The following is a 21,970-nucleotide window of genomic DNA, read 5'->3' as shown; positions in this document are numbered from 1 at the left end:
GTTGTCAGAAAGTTGGTAACTTTTAAAGGGATTGTAAAGAGGTTTTCTAAATTAATAATGTGTATCATGGAACACTGATAGTATCAGTTTACACCATTCCATTTTTCAACCAGACATCTGTGGTTCCTGCATTTCCACTAAAACTAAGTATTTCATGATGTCACTAATCGCAAAAGGGACTTATATGATAAAGTATATTTTCCGATTAGTGACGTCATCTAATACTTATTTTTTTGTAGAATCGCAAGAACCAGAGATGTCTGATTGAAAATTTGAATGGTGAAAATTGATGCTATCAATGTCCCTGATAGTGATACACATAAACAATTTAGAAAACCTCTTTACAATCCCTTTTATCATCATAATTAATATCAATATAAGACAGGCAACTGTGATGTAAATTTCACTCCTCTAGCAAAATATTGTGTTCCTGACAACAGACAATGGAATCTCAAAGAGAGGGTAACAAGGTGGCGCTCAATTGGTGAGTTCTGAACAGGTTCTGTCCTCAATTGAACAGTACGGGAGCAGAATATGTCACATTCAAAATTTCCCATCTATTTCCTTCTCTGCCATTTTGAATTCTGTCTGCACCTGCTATTCTTTCGGCACACATGGGACGCGTTCTGAACTCTGTTCTAGGTTGTTTTATTGAACGCCCAGTCAGGACGTGCAATTGAGCGCCCCCAAGAGATATATAGAGTGATTTTGTACTAAAGGCTATTTACATATTTACATAATGATTTTTCTCATATGAATATTAATGAGAAGGGCTTTCTAATTAGAATTATGATCGAACTTTCGTTTCGTGTTTATCAACTTTTATATTTAACATAGCCACTTCAGTTAGGATCTAGAGACAGCCCTCTTGAACTTTCTTCAAATTAACCTTTTGACCTAATCTGATGACATCTGCTTTAACCAATCAAATTCCTTCACTCTCTCACAAAATACCAGCACTGGCAGAAATTTTCAAATTAAAATGCGAAGAACGTATATATACCATTGTATACAAGATTCCATCATTACAATGTCAAGCTATCATGAAATTCACACTTATACCTTGACAGCAATAGACACCTTTCTTTTGCCAAGTATACAAGATTTCACCGTCACAATGTCAAGCTATTATGAAATTCATACTTATACCTTGACTGCAATAGTCACCTTTCTTGTATCATTGAATTTGTAATTAAAGTAATTTGATTGGATTGTATGCTAGCGAATAAAGCCACTCAGAAGCCTCAAAAGAGAGTCTGTGAACACAAAGTCAAAATGTTTACAGCTTTTCTGTTGAGGCCTCTGATTGGCTGTATTCGAGTACAATCCGATTAAATCGTTATATTCTGTGTTAGAAGAATAGTGTCTATTTCAGTCAAGGTATAGTTATGTATGCTGGAATAATCAAAGCGGCTGATCAAGAAAATTGTGAACCTTTTAATTCCCTGAGGTGTGATTTGAAAGGCAACTGTTTTTAATTTAAATGGTAAAAATTCTACCACTAAAATTCTTTAATTGTTTTAAATTAAAGAGATTGTAAAGAGATTTTCTAAATTTCTTATGTGTATCGGGGACACTGATAGCATTATTTTGCACCATTCCAATTTTCAATCAGATGTCTGTGGTTCCAGCAATTCCACTAAATCAAAGTGTTTGATGATGGAACTAATAACAAAATATGCTTTATCACATAAGGCCCTTCGCGATTAGTAATGTCATCAAACGCTTAGTTTTAGTGGAATTGCATGAACCACAGACTTCAAATTCAAAATTGGAATGGTGCAAATTGATGCTATAAGTGTCCCCAATACACATAAAAATTTCAGAAAACATTTTTACAATCCCTTTAAGGTGCTAAAAGACAAGGTGCAGTGACAAGTTTTGGATTACAAAAATGGATAAGAATAAGATTGATCACGTGGTGAAAAAAGTAACAATATTAGTAATAATACAACATGACACGTGTACTGTTTCTTCAAGGTATACTACCTCTTACGATGACCAAAATTCAAAATTTTTAAACTTGGCCAAAATGAGTTTTTGTTCATCAGTTGACTTCCTGGTGTCATAACTATACAACAGAATCTCTCTATAATCTAATAAATCTATAAAACTAAGTAATAATTCATTAAAATAAGTAATTTTGAAACATGCTTAGAAGTGTATTTCAATAATTATTTAGTTTAATAGATATATCATCTTATATAGAGATTTTATTCTTTAGTCATGACACCTGGTAAGTCTAACTGATGAAATTATACTCTTATTGACCAAGTTTGAGACTTTAAATTTTATGTCCATTCTAAGAGGTAGTATGCCTTTAATAACTGTGATCATTGTGTAAAAACGTTGGGATATTTGGTAATACTATTTACTGTACAATAAGTTCAGGAATCAACCGTTCTAACTCTTGAGTTCTAATCCAGAGAAATCACAGAACCAGGATCTTGGGATCAGATAATCCAAGAAATTATCCTGAAATAAAGAAAATATTTCAATCAGGAAATCTAAAATTATTAACAGAAAGTTTTGAAAAATCCTGCCTCTACTGTTTCTTAAGAACCCTCCAACCCAAGATTGTTAGAAGGTGGCGTTAGACCTGAAGGTTCAAGGTTTAATCCTAGTATAGGTTCGAGATAATACATTCAAATTTTTCAACCCTGTTTCCCCTTGTCAGTGATGCAGGTTGAAGGGGGTGACATGGAAAAAGCATCATGTCGTTCAGATGGGACAATCAACTGAGGCCCTGTGTGCTACAGATTGTGCACGTTACAGATCCCTCAACAGTTTAAAAAAGAGTTGGCTAATGTTGCTGTCCTGTCAAAATTTCTCTCATTGCACACAGCATGAAGTTGCTCGTAGCCCTATTAGGTGCAGAACAGTAGGACGTAAAACTCCATTCATTTCAATTTCATTTTCCAATCCAAGATCTGTCTTGATTAGTGGCACTGTTCTGGAAAAATTTCCCTCATTCCTCATTGCACACAGCATGGCCTTGTCTGTCTTTATAAGCCCATGCGGTGAAGAACAGAAGGACGTAAAACTTCATTCATTTCATTTTCATTTTTCAACCCAAAACATTCCATTAACTGTCTCAAATTTGGAATAAGAATTTTGGTCACCAAGAAATCAAAGAATATTTACCGTAGAAACAGGACAGTTATATCTGGCATACCATTCCATACTATATAAACACATTAATAATCCGGTACCAATAAATAACGCTACCCACATAAATACATTCAAACCTCTAGCTGTACCTTTATCAGTCAAAAATATAAACCCAACTGAAATAAATACACATAGAACTTTATAAGTTAAAAATATAAACCTAACTGAAATAAATATACATAAACCTTTATCAGTCAAAAATATAAACCCAACTGAAATAAATACACATAGAACTTTATCAGTTAAAAATATAAACCCAACTGAAATAAATATACATAAACCTTTATCAGTTAAAAATATAAACCTAACTGAAATAAATATACATAAACCTATATCAGTCAAAAATATAAATCCAACTGAAATATATACACATAAACCTTTATCAGTCAAAAATATAAACCCAACTGAAATAAATATACATAAACCTTTATCAGTTAAAAATATAAACCCAACTGAAATAAATATACATAAACCTTTATCAGTCAAAAATATACACCCAACTGAAATAAATATACATAAACCTTTATCAGTTAAAAATATACACCCAACTGAAATAAAATAAAATGGATCTACATTTTTCTTGTCAATTACCTTCAAATATTAAAAACAGTGATGATCCTTTGCAGTGTGCAAATGGGGAAAATTTAGGGAGATACTTACAGCCTGCTCCGGCAAACATGACAAATAATACTGGGAAGAAGAAACCAAATGTAGCAATCAGAATATATTCATGAAATACAGCCGATAACAAAAACACCATCGCCATAGAAACAGCTCTTCCCCCAATCAACTGTAAGGAGAAAAAGGTGTCTAATACATCTTTAGATTTAATCAAAAGCAAAAAAAAACCTGCTTTTCCATGGAATGAGATCAGTCTGTATCTCATTTCCACTGAGATATGGCATTGTCCATTTTTTTTCTGGAATAACAGGAACCACAGACATAAGGTGATAAATGAGAATCATGCAAATAGAAGTAAGAAATTTCTCAGATACAGAAATAATAGAAAATGAACATGAAAGCCTACTCTTGACATGTACAGCCTATAGAATTGTTCCATCCGAACCACAGATGCTTTATCCATGTTCTTGCATCACTGACAATGGAAAACTAGGTTAAAACATTTGAATGTTTTATCTCTACCTATGCTGGGATTGAACCTTGGACCTTCAGGTTAGCGAGCTAGAGTTTAACTCACTGAACCACCACAGCTCTCTATTAAGAAAAAGAAAAGTTTACTGAATCAATATAAAACTTACATAATAGACATCTTTATAAACGTAGGTATATAACCAATCATGTACAACAACATTCCATGTTCGGTAATAATTAGAAAATGTCGTCGAGTTCCACCAATCCTGTCAACAAAAAATTTATAAAATGAAGAATATTTATTATAGGTCTCACATACATTATCTGTTGTTACTGTAGAATATGGGAGGTGTTACTATGACAACTAAAACACCATAATGTCAGAAAACGAAAATAAGAACTACCATCTAAAATTTCTTTCTGTTTTCTATTAGCTTTTAATTTAGCCACTTCAGTTAGGGTCTAAAGACGGCTTTCTTGAACATTTCCTGGACACTGCCAGCCAATCAAATTCCTTTCCTATCCTATGCTGGGATTTTGTTCTAGCACGTTCTGTTGATTCCATAATATATGGACCATAAATCCCAAATGTGCAGAACTGACAAATCGAGCAGCCCACATGTAATTGTTGCTGGGAAGTAGTTTTAAGTCAACCTCTAAAAAAACTTGCAAAACAGAGTTACCTACCTTATAAAACAAGCGGTCACCAAAACTCAACATTTCAGCAAAAGCATTCAACCACGAATGAAGAATGGCAAAAAAACCTGAAAAATTGAGCATCATATTCTGATTCTATAAGATTGAGTTTTCATTGGAGATTTAAAGGGACTGTAAAAAGGTTTTCCTAATTTTGTATGTGTTTTGGGGACAGTGATAGCATCAATTTGCGCAATTCTAATTTGCAGATTCTATGGTTGCTGCAATTCCACTAAAACTATGTGTTGGATGACGTCGATAATCTTGAAGGGTCTTACATGTTACAAGCATGTCGTGATCAGTGACATCATCAAACACTTATATTTTATGGAATTGCAGCATCCACAGACGTCTGATTGAAAATTAGAATGTTGCAAATTGATGCTATCAATGTCCCCAATACACATACAAAATTAGGAAAACCTTTTTACAATCCCTTTAAGGTATGTCACTGGGAAAATGAGAGATGAGATATTAGTAAATAAACTTGGATCAAGTAACTTACCAATAAACAAGACCAGAGTTCCTGGCAGCATACAGCCGAACACAGAAAGCATAAAACCTTTCAGGGTCACATGGTCTTGGTTGAAGTTTTGGAAAACGGGGACACAGAAGCGTTCGAATATATAATAGATGTAAAACATACAGGCCAATACTTGAGCAAAATTACTGACCACATACTTCCATGAGATCGAGGGAGTTCTGAAATAGATGCCAACATTCCTGTAAGTCTTAGAATTATTCCACAGACAACAAAATCATTTAAACAAATCAAAAACAAAATTCAAAGTGTGCAAGTTGATTCAAAGTTCCATGTCAAATCAACAATTTGCTTTAAGTTCATACTGTTTTAAAAGGATTGTAAAGAGGTTTCCCTAAGTTTTTTATGTATGTTGGGGACACTGATAGCATCAATTTTCATCATTCCCATGTTCAATCAGACGTCTGTCATTCCTGCAATTCCACTTTAACTAAATTTTTGATGATATCACTAATCATAAACTATCCTTTATCATATAAAATTAGCGACGTCATCAAAAACTTAGTTTTAGTGGATTTGCAGGAACCACAGACATCTGACTGAAAATTGGAATGGTACAAATTGATGCTATCAGTGTCCCTGATACACATAAAAAAAACAAAAAACGTTTTTTTCAATCTCTTTAAACTGAAATGAAGATATGGAATCTCTGAAAGTTGCCAAGAAAAGAGACAGAAATTTATATTCTTACCTAGGATAAGAGTCTTGGTAGACCAAAGTTGGAGCAAATAAAAAATATAAATATTTAGAAAAATCTGGGAATCCATTTTCAGTCTCATCTGCAAAAAAAAAATCAGAAGAGCATTTAGGGGAGGGCGGTAGTGTCACGTACAGTGTTTAGAATATAGTAACAGATGTAGACAATTAGACAATTTCAGTTTTAATATTGATTTTAAGTTGAAATAACAGACTTGGTCTTTTATCATTTCCTGTGAAAGGGCACATTAGAGCTGGCACTATATTTCTTAATCTTAGAGAATTTTCTCTCCTACTTATTCTGAAGGTTTTAACTAATAACATCAAGCCATTATAAAGCCAATCACCAAAACTATTTCAAACTGCTTAATTAACAATTAGTACTCTCCGTTTTTAATTAACCCTTTTAAAACAAATTCAGTTAGATCAAGAAGATACATAAATAAAAATAGCATACTTTAGAAATATTTTCACGTTTTTTGTAATGGAAATTTTGCATACTGCCTCTTTAAATAATAATATATTTACCTTCTTTTTTGAAGTTTAATATTCGAGGTATGTTGGAACGAACGAAAGCATGAGTTTTCATCATCAAACGTAGCTGAAATGAATATTTTTTTTTAGTGATACTACGTCTTAGAATGAACATAAAATTTAAGTTCTCAAGAATGGTGTCATAAAGTTACAACAGAATCCCTGTAAAATTTGGAAAATTAGAAAATTGATAAGTGATTATTGAAAAAGGCTTAATCTTAATATTGTCTAAATTGAACTCTGCTGTGAAACTCTACTGAATAACAGTATAAAATATAAAAGCCTCACCTGTTCACAAGTGATTATAATGGATGATGTTGGTGGAAATTTATATTCAAATAAATAAGTCAATGGTAATATTGTAAAACTGATCATATAGATGATATAAACACCTAGCCATAGATAGTCCCATAGTCCTAAAATATTAAAAAAAATATATATTAACACCTAGCCATAGATAGTCCCATAGTCCTAAAATATAAAAAAAAATATATATTAACACCTAGCCATAGATAGTCCCATAGTCCTAAATATAAAAAAATATATATTAACACCTAGCCATAGATAGTCTCATAGTCCTAAAATATAAAAAAAAATATATATTAACACCTAGCCATAGATAGTCCCATAGTCCTAAAATATAAAAAAAATATATATTAACACCTAGCCATAGATAGTCTCATAGTCCTAAAATATAAAAAAATATATATCAACACCTAGCCATAGATAGTCCCATAGTCCTAAAATATTAAAAAAATATATATTAACACCTAGCCATAGATAGTCCCATAGTCCTAAAATATAAAAAAAATATATATTAACACCTAGCCATAGATAGTCCCATAGTCCTAAAATATAAAAAAAATATATTTTAACACCTAGCCATAGATAGTCCCATAGTCCTAAAATATGAAATATCATATATAAATACCTAGCCATAGATAGTCTCATAGTCCTAAAATATAAAATATCATATATTAATACCTAGCCATAGATAGTCTCATAGTTCTAAAATATAAAATATCATATATTAATACCTAGCCATAGATAGTCCCATAGTCCTTAAAATATAAAATAATATATATTAACACCTAGACATAGATAGTCTCATAGTTCTTAAAATATAAAATAATATATATTAACACCTAGACATAGATAGTCTCATAGTTATTAAAATATAAAATATATATAAAAGAAAAGAAAATATAAATTATACACATTAACACCCAGCCATAGATAGTCCTGTAATTCTCAGAATATAAACGCCTAGCCATAGATAGTACCATAGTTCTTAAAACATAAACACCTAGCCACAGATAGTCCCATAATGCTTAAAAAATAAACACCTAGCCATAAATATTCACATATTTCTTAAATTATTAACACCTAGCCATAGATAGTCATCAGTTCTTAAAATATTAACACCTAGCCATAGATAGTCCAATGGTTCTTAAAATATTAGCACCTAGCCACAGATAGTCCCATAGTTCTTAAAATATAAACACCTAGCCACAGATAGTCCCATAGTTCTCAGTGTATTAAAGAATATATATACATATAAAGACCAAGCCATAGATAGTCTCATGGTTCTTAAAATATAAACACCTAGCCAGAGATAGTCCCATAGTTCTTAAAACATTCAAACCTATCCATAGTCTCATAGCTCTTGAAACATTCAAATCTATCCATAGTCTCATAGCTCTCAAAACATTCAAACCTATCCATAGTCTCATAGCTCTTTAAATATTCAAACCTATCCATAGTCTCATAGCTCTTAAAACATTCAAATCTATCCATAGTCTCATAGCTCTTTAAATATTCAAACCTATCCATAGTCCCATAGCTCTTAAAACATTCAAATCTATCCATAGTCTCATAGCTCTTTAAATATTCAAACCTATCCATAGTCCCATAGCTCTTAAAACATTCAAATCTATCCATGGTCTCATAGCTCTTTAAATATTCAAACCTATCCATATTCTCATAGCTCTTAAAACATTCAAATCTATCCATAGTCTCATAGCTCTTTAAATATTCAAACCTATCCATAGTCTCATAGCTCTTAAAACATTCAAATCTATCCATGGTCTCATAGCTCTTTAAATATTCAAACCTATCCATAGTCTCATAGCTCTTAAAACATTCAAACCTATCCATAGTCTCATAGCTCTTTAAATATTCAAACCTATCCATAGTCTCATAGCTCTTAAAACATTCAAACCCATCCATAGTCTCATAGCTCTTTAAATATTCAAACCTATCCATAGTCTCATAGCTCTTAAAACATTCAAACCCATCCATAGTCTCATAGCTCTTAGTATAGACGTCAATAAGTATAAACACTATCAAAATTCACAATTATGTAGTTTATTCTTCTTACCAATCTAGTCGTCCTGATGAGGATTAAATATCCTAAACACAAGTATAAAGATACAATTAAACAGATACTTACTGGCTTTGCCTGGTGTTCTAGAATTGGCCCAGTGATAAAAAACAGGATAAACAATAACAGTTGTGGAACCTTTCATGCACAGCCACAGAGCTATCACTTTAGGAAACTGACCAAAATTCCACTGAATTAAGGCAAAGTCCAAAACTGGCCTGTAACAAACATGGGCAGGTAATTAGGTATAACGGCTTGAAAGCTGATACTGGGCTGACTCTCAAAGGTACAGGCATTGGAATTTTTCTTACATTAAGGAGGATTCGAACCTACGGCATCTAATCGCCTAAAACACTACAATCCAACACGCTACCAACTAGATAGTTTTCAAATTCACGAAAAATGTTGCAAGTAATAAATATAGGGATCAACAGATTACAATTTTATTTCGTGATTATTTTTTGTTTATTCAGTCTCCTTTGCAATCTAACGAGATAAATACCAGTAGTCAATTACACACCGCTCTCCAGCCAATCAAAATCACTTTTACAAGCGAGTATCAGCAGTCTCATAACTCTACTTTGGGTTTATACAAATTTGCAGTCGACATTTAGACATTGATTTTGAATGGCGCACTGTGATTGGTTGAAATCAATGTTAACAGTACAAGACCTTGGCATAAATCTCATTAGATTACAATTGACACAGAAAACAAAAAAAGAAAATCATAATCTAATTTTAAAGGTATACTACCACTTAGGATGACCAAAATTGAAGTTTTAAAATTAAGTTAAAATGAGTCTTTGTTCATCAGTGGACTTACCTGGTGTCATAACTATACAACAGAATCTCTCTATAATCTAATAAATCTATAAAACTAAGTAATAATTCATTAAACTAAGTAATTTTGAAACATGCTTAGTTTAATGAATATATCGTCTTATATAGAGATTCTATTCTTTAGTCATGACACCTGGTAAGTCCAACTGATAAATATATAGGCCTACACTCATTGACCAAGTTTGAGGTTTTTAATAACAGAAATCTACTAACCTGCCTGTATGAATCCAATCATGAATAAATGTATTGAGAGAAAAAACAATTAAAATAGCAACAAAAATATGATAAATGGTTCGGATGTGATTGACTTCAAATAATTCACTGAAATTAGACAAAAAATAAATGATCTAAAACAGATTCACCATTTTGGGGGTTGATTTGGGTCTTGACTAATTGTAAAGTCCTCAGAAGTAGTAGAAATGTACCAAAATCACAAAATTCTTTCACAAATACTTCAAACTAGGAATTTCAATCTGTATATGTCTTTTCCATATATGACAGAGTCTCAAGAAAAGACGAGTCATCATTTTAACTTTTAAACGCAGATAATTCAGGATCTTATAAACGTTAGATTCTGGGGGCCTAGGGCAGCCCCAATCTTAACTAAGGGGGGTGAAGGGAAGGCGGTGCCCCCTGGAGATATATTTGTCCCCCACAACTTCCCCTGCAAAATTAGAACAAATTCTTAATTGAACCTGAAATCAATCTCTATCAGCTATTTTGCTCCCCCTGAAAATGCGGCCGCCCCCCTTAGGCACATTGGGCTGGTTACGGGCCTGCACTCCACTGGTTAAAACAAAGTATAAATAAGAACCAACCTTAAAACAGATCTTCTATTAACAAATATTTTATCAGGCAGTTCGCCATTTTTTCTTTTTTTACTGTAAATAAGAAAAGAATATCAAAATTTAATCAAATAAAATTAAACACATCAAAAACAAACAACAATCTAATTCAAACTAGACCAAACTTTTATTCCGTTTTTTATTAGCTTTTATTTTTAGAATACTGAATAGCCACTTCTGTTAAGGTCTAAAGACGGCCTTCTTCAACATCTGAATACACCTTTTGTTCACATCACAAAACCTCAGCATTGGAGAGAGCAGAAATTTGATTGGCTGGCCGTATCATCTAGCCGACGAATGCTCAAGAGGCCCGTCATTAGACCCTAACTGAAGTGGCTATATTAAAAATAAAAGCTAATAAAAAAAAATGAACGAAAGTTTGGTATAATTTAAATAAGACTGAAACAAACAACTTCAGGAATGAAAAGTTTCCATATTTTTTCTATAAGCCCACTATACAAAACCTCATCAATTCATTTCTTTAATTGATAATGTCTTGTTTACATTTAATCTATAATTTATTGTAAACTTTATATAAAGAACTTTTAAAAAAAATAAATTCTGTGCTTCCTTAACCATTTGAACCTAAACAAAAAAAAAAAGTTAAAACCAGAAGAGATTAATGATTAGGATTAAACTCAAACTTTTAACAAGCTGGAACAAAACAAGGTGCAACCCTTTTAAAGGTAACCTACCTCTTGGAATGACTTAAAAATTGAAATTTTTAAACTTTGTTAAAATGAGTCTTTGTTCATCAGTGGACTTACTTGGTGTTATAACTATACAACAGAATCTCTCTATAATCTAATAAATCTATAAATCTAAGTAATAATTCATTAAACTAAGTAATTTTGAAACATGCTTAGAAGCGTTTTTCAATAATTATTTAGTTTAATAGATATATCATCTTATATAGAGATTCTATTCTTTAGTCATGGTACCTGGTAAGTCTAACTGATGAATATATACTCTTATTGACCAAGTTTGAGATTTTAAATTTCATGTCCATTCTAAGAGATAGTATTCCTTTAAATAATTCACATCTGATTACAATACAGCTTTAAATTTCATTCATATTTTCATTATCTAAATTAGACCACTTTTTCGTTCTGTTTTTATAAGCTTTTATATTTAAGTGAGCCACTTCAGTTAGGGTCTAAAGACAGACCACTTGAACATTCGTCCTATTAACCTTTTGACCTAATCTGATGACATCTGCTTTAACCAATCAAATTCTTTCCCTCTCTCACAAAATCCCAATTCTGAAGAGGGCAGAAATTTGATCGGTTGAAGCAGGGGTCATTAGGTTAGGTCAAAGGTTATTTTGACAAACGTTCAAGAGGGCTGTTGTTAGACCCTAACTGAAGTGGCTATATTAAAAATAAAAGTAATAAAAAACAGAATTTAACCACAGTATCAAACATTGAAAATATAACAAAGACTTTGTATATTAATCAGATTGAAATCATCCCAAAAAATATTTATCCCTGGTGGAGATCAAACTAAACATAAATTATGATGAAAACAGGGGCAAGATTTAAACTTTCACTGGCATGCTCTCTACCCACTTCATGGCATCCAATCATGTTTAAATTCACAGTTTAACAAGTTGGAAACATAATCGATTATAATCAAATATAGGGATTGTAAAGAGGTTTACTAAATTTTTTTATGTGTATCAGGGACACTAATGGCATCAATTTTACACTGTTTAAGGTGATGTGACTAATCGCAAAGGGCCTTTTGTGATAAAGCATATTTTGCTATTAGAGGTGTCATCAAATAATTAGTTTTAGTGGAATTGCACGAACCACAGACGTCTGATTGAAAATTGGAATGGTGCAAATTGATGATATCAGTGTCCCTGATACACATAAAAAAATTTAGAAAACCTCTTTAGAATCTCAAATGTCTAGTCCAAAATGACCATATTTTTAAAGTATTCACAATGAAAGTTTACAAAAAAATCACTGGAGTGAATTATGTTTCCAACTTGAGACTGGGAAATAGTGACTACCTTAAAGGTCAAATTTCCCAGAATTCAATACCTACGTCTTGTGTTCTTTTATCAACTGATTAATCCTTTAAACATCAACAAAAATATAAACAATAACAAAACAACAAACAATTTAACAGTACAAACATTCTGAGACCAGTCAGATATAGTAGAGAATATGTAAAAACACTTTAAACTGAACTGTAGGGTGTCGCTTGATGATTTTCTCAAGATCGTCCAGTGTTATATCTCTCTAATACAAACTAATTAAGATAGCTTGCCAGGCAATGTAATATACGCCCACTACCCGCTGTCAGATATGATAACAAAACCTTTAGTGGCTTAATAATGAATTCTCAAAAACAGTCATTCAAATTATCATCAAATTCCAACATGAAAAAGGTTTTACTGACATACACACAAGGGCAATAACTCTGAAACTGTTCATCTGATTATTACCAATTTCGAACTTGGCTGAGATATCATCAAAATTTTTCAAGGTCAAGGGCAATAACTCTTAAACTGTTCATCCAATTATTACCAATTTCAAATTTGACTGAGATATCATCAATATATACATGCATACTAAGTTTCATCAAGATCGGAATAAAACGTTAGCCTATATCATGCTTACAAGTCAAATTGGACAAAATTTTTCAAGGTCAAGGGCAATAACTCTTAAACTGTTCATCCAATTATTACCAATTTCAAACTTGACTGAGATCTCAACAATATCTACATGCATACTAAGTTTCATCAAGATCGGAATAAAACTAAAGCTTCTATTGTGCATACAAGAAATGTGGACGGATGGACAGATGGACGGACGGGCCGACGGACAGGGGGCAATATTTCCATATGGATGTTTTAAAATCAGATTTCAATTCTGTTTCGTTATTATTTTTCTCCATTATGATCTAAGAAGATTTATATCAAGGTCCTGTACAGTTAACGTTCAATTCAACCAATCATTCAGAATCCATGTCTGTATTTCGACTGAATTGTTGGGACAAGGAACAAAAAAAATAATGAAACAAAATTGTAATCGAATTTGAGTAAGATTGAATCCAAACTAAAATAAATGAAGACTAGGCTTACCTTTGATTAGCAGACTGAAAATTATGATATTTTTGATCTTTAGGTTGTTGTTCTATTCTTTCCACCTCCGTAACAAACGAATCAAATAATTCATCTAACTGTACGCTTAGATTGGACATCAAATCTGTCTTTAAACTCTATAAATACAATCACTATATTATCATAAAACTCTTTGATACCATTTAGGAACCAAATATGTACACTAGTTAAAAGGATTGTAAAGAGGTTTTCCAAATTCTTCAGGTGTACCACTACAAGTTCCAGATTTCTTTGGTTCTTGTAATTACACCAAAACTAAGTGTTTGATGATGTCACTGATTGCAAAATATGCTTATTAAACCCTCGCAATTAGTCACATCATCAAACACTTGGAAATTTGAATGTTGCAAGTGTCGCCGATATTTTTTTCCCTACATAACAATGTAAAGTCTTTCATAAGTATCATCCTAAGAATATCTTTCTTAAAAATGTAAAAAATTTATTCTTGTAAAAAAATATTAATAATTTGACCAACCTGTGCTTGATCTCTAATCTTCTGTAAATTTGGGGTAAAATTCTGTTGTTGAAGATTTTCGTTTTGTTCTGAAAATAAAATTAAGATTTAAATACAAATTCTCTCATTTTTGGTATATAGTTTTCATAAATTTGAGCCAAAAAATATTTCAACCTATGTGTTTTTTTAATGGCCCCTTAATATATGTACTGTAGAAAGGCATCAGAGTTTCTAATTATAATTAAGACCAAACCTTGATGGCTGTTTTTGACTCTGGTATACAATACTGTATCATGAAACATGATTGATTCAAGTTAGTTCATTCAATTTAAAATCAGTATTCTGATAAACAATGTCTATCTCTGGTTATCTTTAGGACAACATGACCGAGATAAGCAATTTTGGTATCAAAATGGAAAATTCTTGTTATCTTATCTTAAACAATCTACTTGAATGAAAAACAAAAACCTGAATGTTTGCTTCATTATCCATTCTGTTTTGTACCAACACTGATAACTTTATCATGTCAGTCTAGTTAAAATCAGGCCAAACTTTCCTTGCGTTTTTTTTAGCTTTTATATATTCTGTAGCCACTTCAGTTAGGGTCTAAAGACAGGCCTCTTGAACATTTATCACAATAACTTTTGACCTAACCTGATGACCTCTGCTTTAACCGTGTTCAATATACCTGAAAGCCCAGAATATGTAAGCTTAAAGGGAATTTTTGTTAATGTGTATCAGGTACACTGATAGCATCAATTTGCACCATTTGTGTTTGATGTCACTTATTGAAAATTGATGCTATCAGTGTCCCTGATACATATACAAAAGTTAGAAAACCTTTTTACAATCCCTTTTAATCTGCTGTACGTGGTGTTGAATACATACATCTAATCAATAAAGTTAGTAAATTTTCAACGCAATAGTCTAGATATTGATATCTTGATGTAATTACATAACAGTGTCCTACTTAAACATACCTACATTTTATCACAATAGCTAAACATAATAGGAGACATTAAAATGAGTTAGACAACTTGTAAACATATTAAGGGGAGAATTCAGTTATTTTTTCTTTGATGGGTCATTTATAAACCGAACCATCTGCCTCTATTCCAGCATTTTTTCTTTGATGGGTCAATTATAAACTGAACCATCTGCCTCTATTCCAGCTATTTTGAAAGTTGTCAGCTGGTGTACAGACAGAAAAACTAGGCCCTGTTTTATGGCAATTTTTCCACGCATCTGAAGGTGCAGGTTTTTTTTTAACCTATTTAGATACCTTGGATCTGCAGGGGCTTTAAACCTATTCATATTAATGATCTGCCAATCCAAGATATTCAGAAAGATGAATATTTTTGTTGTTCAGTTATATCATCATACTTTCCATACATCATTTATCTCGCCTGCCTGCGCAGCCACAAGTACAGGGCTTAGTTTTCTACACCAACTGACAACAGTCAAAATATTTATCAGAGGCTGGAATAGAGGCAGATATTTCAGGCTTAATGATTTATCAAAACAAATAAGGAAAAAAAAAAAAAAAAAACAGAAAGTCAGTTACATCTCTAGCTTCATGTCAAATCTAAGAAAGAAATTTGATAAAATAATCAAAGAAAGAAATAGTAATAACTATATTAATATTACATAATTTTGTATAACATTTTAGTGTCAAAATAGAACAGATTCAAACAGTCAATAGTCATACCCATTTTTTTGATATTCACTTTAATCTATCAAATCATTAAATTAGATTTCTATAATCCAATTGATATACACTTCTATTGATATTAGTAGCAGCTGATCAATGACTCACTTTTCATCAAGTGTGAAACGTGTCGCTAATCGGAAACTGAGTGACGAAATTAATTTGGCTGTAACATGTAAACAACTTGGATTTTCGTAATTTAACATCACATATGTACAACTATCTAATCGCAGAGTTTCATAGGATTGTAAAATAATAGCTAATTATTTATTTTCACACCATAAAGAAAATTTAGCTCACCATGTTGCAACCCTCCATTAGAAAAACGATGTCGACTTTCAAAATCGTCAACTTCCTCCGCCATTTTGACTAATTTCTTGTCACGTGATTAAATTTTGTACCCTATCAACCTTTAAAATAGAAGAGTAAAACATGGTTGAAGGCTTCAGACCACAAATATATTAATTGATTGTCACACATCTATACTGTCATCTGATTTACATTAACAACATTATTTTTTTCTCCCTTTATGTTATGTATTACTATTATTTCCACGATTACTATCTTTGAATTGAAACCCAATGAAATGAACCAGACCAGGTAGGTTACGTAATGTATAGTGTTACATAAATTATTTATAACTCTATGGGTATAGGCCATTGGTATATATTCATGAAGTAGCCTATTATTATATATCTCTATTATATTGGTATATTCGATATTTGACATCATAAGGCTATCTCGCGAAGTTGTTCTAGAATAACAAGCCCCACAGACGTCGGAAAGGATATTGTATGGCCAAACTATAGAGCTATTATAGTTTCCATATATAGGCTCATAGCGAGCTAGCTTAAAATGGAAGAGTAAAAGTTGGTTTAAGGCTTCAGACCACAAATATATTAATTGATGGACACACATCATTACTACTGTCATCTGATTTTCTCCCTTTATGTTATGTACTATTTCTATTATTATATCGAAACGAAACTAATAAAATACGAACGGAGTTTTACGTCCTACTTTTCTGGACCATGTGAACTAATGAAGACGGGCAATGCCATTCAGGTTACAATGAGGGAAATTTTGCCAGGACAGCGGTATAACCGTGCTCTTTTTCAAAATCCAATTGTCGAGGGATCTTTAACGTGGACTGCACACACTGGGCCTCGGTTTAATGTCCCATACGAACGACTTCCTGCATCACTGACGGGGAAAATCCGAAGGTATTATCTCGACCTATGTCGGTATTTAACACTGGACCTTCAGGTTAGCGACCAACTCACTCAATGAGACACCACGGCTCCCTTTATCATTTTCAAGAGAAGTATTCAAAATAAGATTAATAATGAGCAACAATCACAAATCTGTTCTATCACACGATATGTAATCGAGGATTAGTATAGCATAGGTTATCCTTGTCCCATCCACAATTCTAGATCTCCCCAACCCCTCTTCCCGATACTCATAATATATACATAGGCCACACAAACTTAAACCCTCTAAATTCTTTAAATTAGTAGTATGTCGTCTGTGTTTGTACCAAAAGTTCGTCTGGCCACGCGAGATGATAGCGATGAAATTTATCGTCTGCTGCTCGTAAGTTTTTTTTTTGTATTTTTCGTAAACGAATTACTCGCTTTGACGTCAACTAGATTTAGATATCATACAATATAGGGACATGCAAACAGGACTGAACCAGGACTGGTGTTTTGCCTGTGGCAATTATTATTTTTTTTAACTTTTAATTATCTGTTCAAATCTGCCTGATCTCTTCAGAATTGGCCCCATTTTTACCCGATTTTTTCTACAATTATTGCATCATTGTAAGAGATCCTGCTTACGCTTTCTATCTGTGCTGCAGACCCGTAGCCAGACTGGATTGTTTGGAGGGTCAAGTAATATATCAAGAGGGGCAACGATGTATGGTGTTTAGTTGCAGTAATGGAATTGGTCGACTGTCAGAATTTTTTCAGGGGGATAATCTATTTCTTTTGTTATTCTTGATCTATTGTAGGAACTGGCCGAGTTTGAGAAATTAAGAGACGCTATTCACATCACAGCCGAAGGTAGGTTTACCCGAAACTCTATATATGTTTAATCCCAACATCCCAACTGTTCTAGTTAACTGTATTGATGAGAAATTTATATTGTAATGGCTATAGGTTTAAGTTTTCTGTTTCCGTTTTCAGAATTCAAGGAGGATGGATTTGGTGACATGAGTTGTTTCCGTTGTTTGGTTGCTGATGACGTCACAGCAGGTATGTTAAAGAAAATGCGGTTTAAGAAAGCATCACTATTTGGCTTCCGTTTGCTTTATTCGAGATCATTGGGATTCGACCAATGTTTTATGTTCAAGGGATTGTAAGGAGGTTTTCTAAACTTGTTTTATGTATCAGGGACACTGATAGCATTAAATTGCACCATTCCAATTTTCAATCAGACGTGTCTGGTTCCTGCAATTCCACTAAAACTGATAGCATCATTTTGCACCATTCCAATTCTGCCATTTCACTAAAACTAAGTGTTTTTGTTACTAATCGCAAAATATGCCTGAATCACATAAGTTCATTTTCGATTAGTGACGTTATCAAACACTTAGCTTAAGTAGAATTGCAAAAACCAATTTTAGGAAAACCTCTTAACAACTCCTTGTTGTTTGAATTTCGTTTCGTAATATTTCTAATTTGTACATCTGAAAGAGAAAACATTTTTTTTATCTATTACAGACGGAGCAGAAGTACCAGGGAGACTGATAGGCCAGTGTACTTTTTATTCAGCATATTCCTCAAGAACAGGGCGGACTATGCAACTAGAGGATATATACGTCACTCCCAAATGGCGAAGTAAAGGTATCGGGCATGAACTATTTAAAGGGGTATGCAAGGTAAAACATTTATTTTATTTTCGTTGCAGACTTTAGTTTTTTTCCTTTTAAATTTCTTATTTTTTGATGTTATAAATATGTATACTTATGATGTTATATAAATATGTTAAAAATATGTATATTTATTGATGTTATATAAATATGTATATTTATCGATGTTATATAAGTATATTATAAATATGTATATTTATGATGTTATATAAATATTTATATTTATATATAATATTTATATAAATGTATATTGTTGATGTTATATAAATATGTTATAAATATGTATATTCACGATGTTATATAAATATGTATATTTATGATGTTATATAAATGTATATATTTGATGTTATATAAATGTGTATATTTATGATGTTATATAAATGTATATTTTTTATGTTATATAAATATGTTATAAATATGATGTTATGTAAATAGTTATATTTATGATGTTATATAAATATTTATATTTATGATGTTATGATAATGATTATGTTATCACGGCAAATAGGAAGTAAGATAAAGGATATCTTGGCTATTCACACGAGATCTCGTTGATAGAGAAATGACATTAGTGCTATTCAAATGCTTAAAGGGATTTTTTTATGTGTACCGGCGACATTGATAACGTCAATTTGCATCATTCTAATTTTCAATAAGACGTTTGTGGTTCATGCAAAGCCACAAAAACTAAGTGTTTGATGACATCACTAATCGCGAAGGGTGTTATGTGTTAAAGCATATTTTGCAATTACTCACGTCATCAAACACTTAGTTTTAGTTGAATTGCAGGTGCCACAGACGTCTGATTGAAAATTGGAATGGTGCAAATTAATGCACGAAGCGAAACGTCTAAAATTTACTTACAATGATCCAACTTGCTAAGTCAAAATGTCACTTGATCATGAAATTCTTAACAATTAAGTGAGTCACTTCAAAGAAAATTTAGTCATTGTTGGTTCTATACAGCTTTATATATCAATAATTTCAGATAGCTGTGAAAGAGAACTGTTCGAGTATGACCTGGGAAGTTTTGGGCTGGAACAAGCTAGCTCGACAGTTTTATGATGAACGAGGAGCCTACAATAGGAAATCACGGTATGGAACAGATCTGTGGGCAATGGATCTACCCGAACTACAGGCATTAGTTTTTTCGTAATCACATACAAATCACCAATCGACCTGTAGTCTTATTCTTGAAAACTTAACTTATGATTTTAGTATTCCAGTCATCTGATTGGTTTATCACTAAAATCGAGTTTAAATTTAGTTTTGTTATCCAATCAGATATTTCCTAAAATCTGTATTTTATGTTAAAGGGATTGTAAAGAGGTCTCAGAATTTTGTATGTGTAACTGACACACTGGCAGCATCGATTTACACCATTCTAATTTTCAATCAGACATCTGATTTTTAGTGGAATTGCAGGAAACCCAGAGGTCTGATTGAAAATTGGAATGGTGCAAATTGATGCTATCAAAGTTCCCAATACATATGTACAATCCCTTTAAGGTAAATTTTGGAAAATAAAGCCCCGAGATTTCATCATTGTTAATGTTTGTAATTCTCGAGTGATTCAGCTTTCCGTAGTAAAATTTCAACTAATGAGGATTATTCAATTTGCAGCGTTCTGTCATTACTCATATTTGTACATATGGAGTAACCATAGCAACAACACATATATTGACGCCATTCTGCAGCAATTAATTTTCTTGAATCAGTAATAAACCATTCTTTGTTATAATTATAAACATGTAATTGTAAACATCACTTATTCCACGCTGCGATTGAGTTCGTGTCCTGCTTTGAGAGTGGTTGAACCAAGGCCACGGGCCTAGTGGCTTTTCTACTGGGGGGGGGGAGGGAGGGGGGGAGGGGGGAGGGGGGGCATGGGGGTAGGTGATGGTCCACCCAGAAAAGAGACTCGTTCGGCTTTGCCCTCCACTTTCAAATTTTTTATCATATTACGTAGTGAAAGAATGGTCTGTACCCCCCCCCCTCTTTTTGTGGCCCTTCTCGGCCCTCTTACCTAATGTTTCCTTAAAACGCCACTGCAGCAGGAGAGCATATGTTTGGAAAACCAATTCCCGCGATGGGGGCCCCAACCAACTTCAGTCAACGGGCCCTCACTCATCTTGACCCACTGGGAACTGTCCACCATGTATCCAATAATAAAAATCAGCACAAGCAAGACACCACCGTTTATCAAAATCTCTTCCAAAGTATAGCAAAATCGGGAGTAAAATTTGTATCGTAGTGGACTCCTTGAAGGAGAAGAACCATCAGGTGTTTTGATCGTTTAGAAATTGTTTATAAAGTAATCAGATTTGTCAATCTATTACATTGTTCAGCGAGTCCACATAGCTAAAAAAAAAAAAAATCTATTCAGTATTGAGATTGGCAAAACAGGTTCCGATTCGGAGTATATGTTTACTTGATATTTTGCATCATGTTTTGTATCATATCATTCTCATAGAGCGAGTAAGTGTCATTGTAAACAGTTTAATGGTTTAAAGAGACAAGTTCGCCATTTTCGGGGGTTGATTTGGATCTTGAATATGTGTAAATAGTCTTCAGAATTTCTTGGATTAACGAATTTCTTAAAACATTGAGAATTTCTCTTTCTATTTCTGTCTTATTTAGTGTGTTTCAAGAAAAGACGAATCGTCATTTTAACTGTCAACGCGGATATTTCTGGACAAAGATGGATTTGAAAGCTCAAATTTTGACGGTGAGCTGTGAACACTATTACTGATTAGCTTAGCTAAAAAAATCCCGTTTCTGAGACTAAGGTACGATTGGTCAAACAAATGGCGAACCTATCCCTTTAAACATTTCAATTAAATTCTGTGTGTAGTGTAGAAGGAGTTGACACAAGGAATATTACATTGTATGTATTAACAAACCGATTACCAAGACAAATAATAAGAAAAAAAACCCCAATAAGCTCGATATTTACAGAAATATGGTTTCTGTAACGAAGCATAAATTGATATTCATACTAC

At 32.6% G+C, this 21,970-nt stretch overlaps 1 protein-coding gene across 1 annotated transcript; it reads right to left on the bottom strand.

Annotated features, from left to right (window-relative positions):
* Window positions 1-2,403: 2,403 nt before the first annotated feature.
* On the bottom strand, window positions 2,404-20,856 carry LOTGIDRAFT_172306 (hypothetical protein; the record flags this gene model as incomplete). The annotated part of the gene is made up of 14 exons (XM_009049175.1): window positions 2,404-2,475; window positions 3,145-3,250; window positions 3,332-3,335; window positions 3,832-3,961; window positions 4,431-4,529; window positions 4,951-5,027; window positions 5,465-5,661; window positions 6,192-6,279; window positions 6,725-6,797; window positions 7,019-7,146; window positions 9,183-9,331; window positions 10,167-10,274; window positions 10,772-10,834; window positions 20,816-20,856. The coding sequence occupies 14 exons, from the start codon at window positions 20,854-20,856 to the stop codon at window positions 2,404-2,406; spliced, it is 1,335 nt and encodes a 444-aa protein (XP_009047423.1).
* Window positions 20,857-21,970: the final 1,114 nt, after the last annotated feature.

The sequence above is a fragment of the Lottia gigantea genome, assembly GCF_000327385.1.
Source record: "Lottia gigantea unplaced genomic scaffold LOTGIsca_130, whole genome shotgun sequence".
In the NCBI taxonomy this organism is placed as follows: Eukaryota; Metazoa; Mollusca; class Gastropoda; family Lottiidae; genus Lottia; species Lottia gigantea.
Note: the sequence above shows the minus strand (reverse complement) of the source record. Positions and strands in the feature narration are given on the sequence as shown.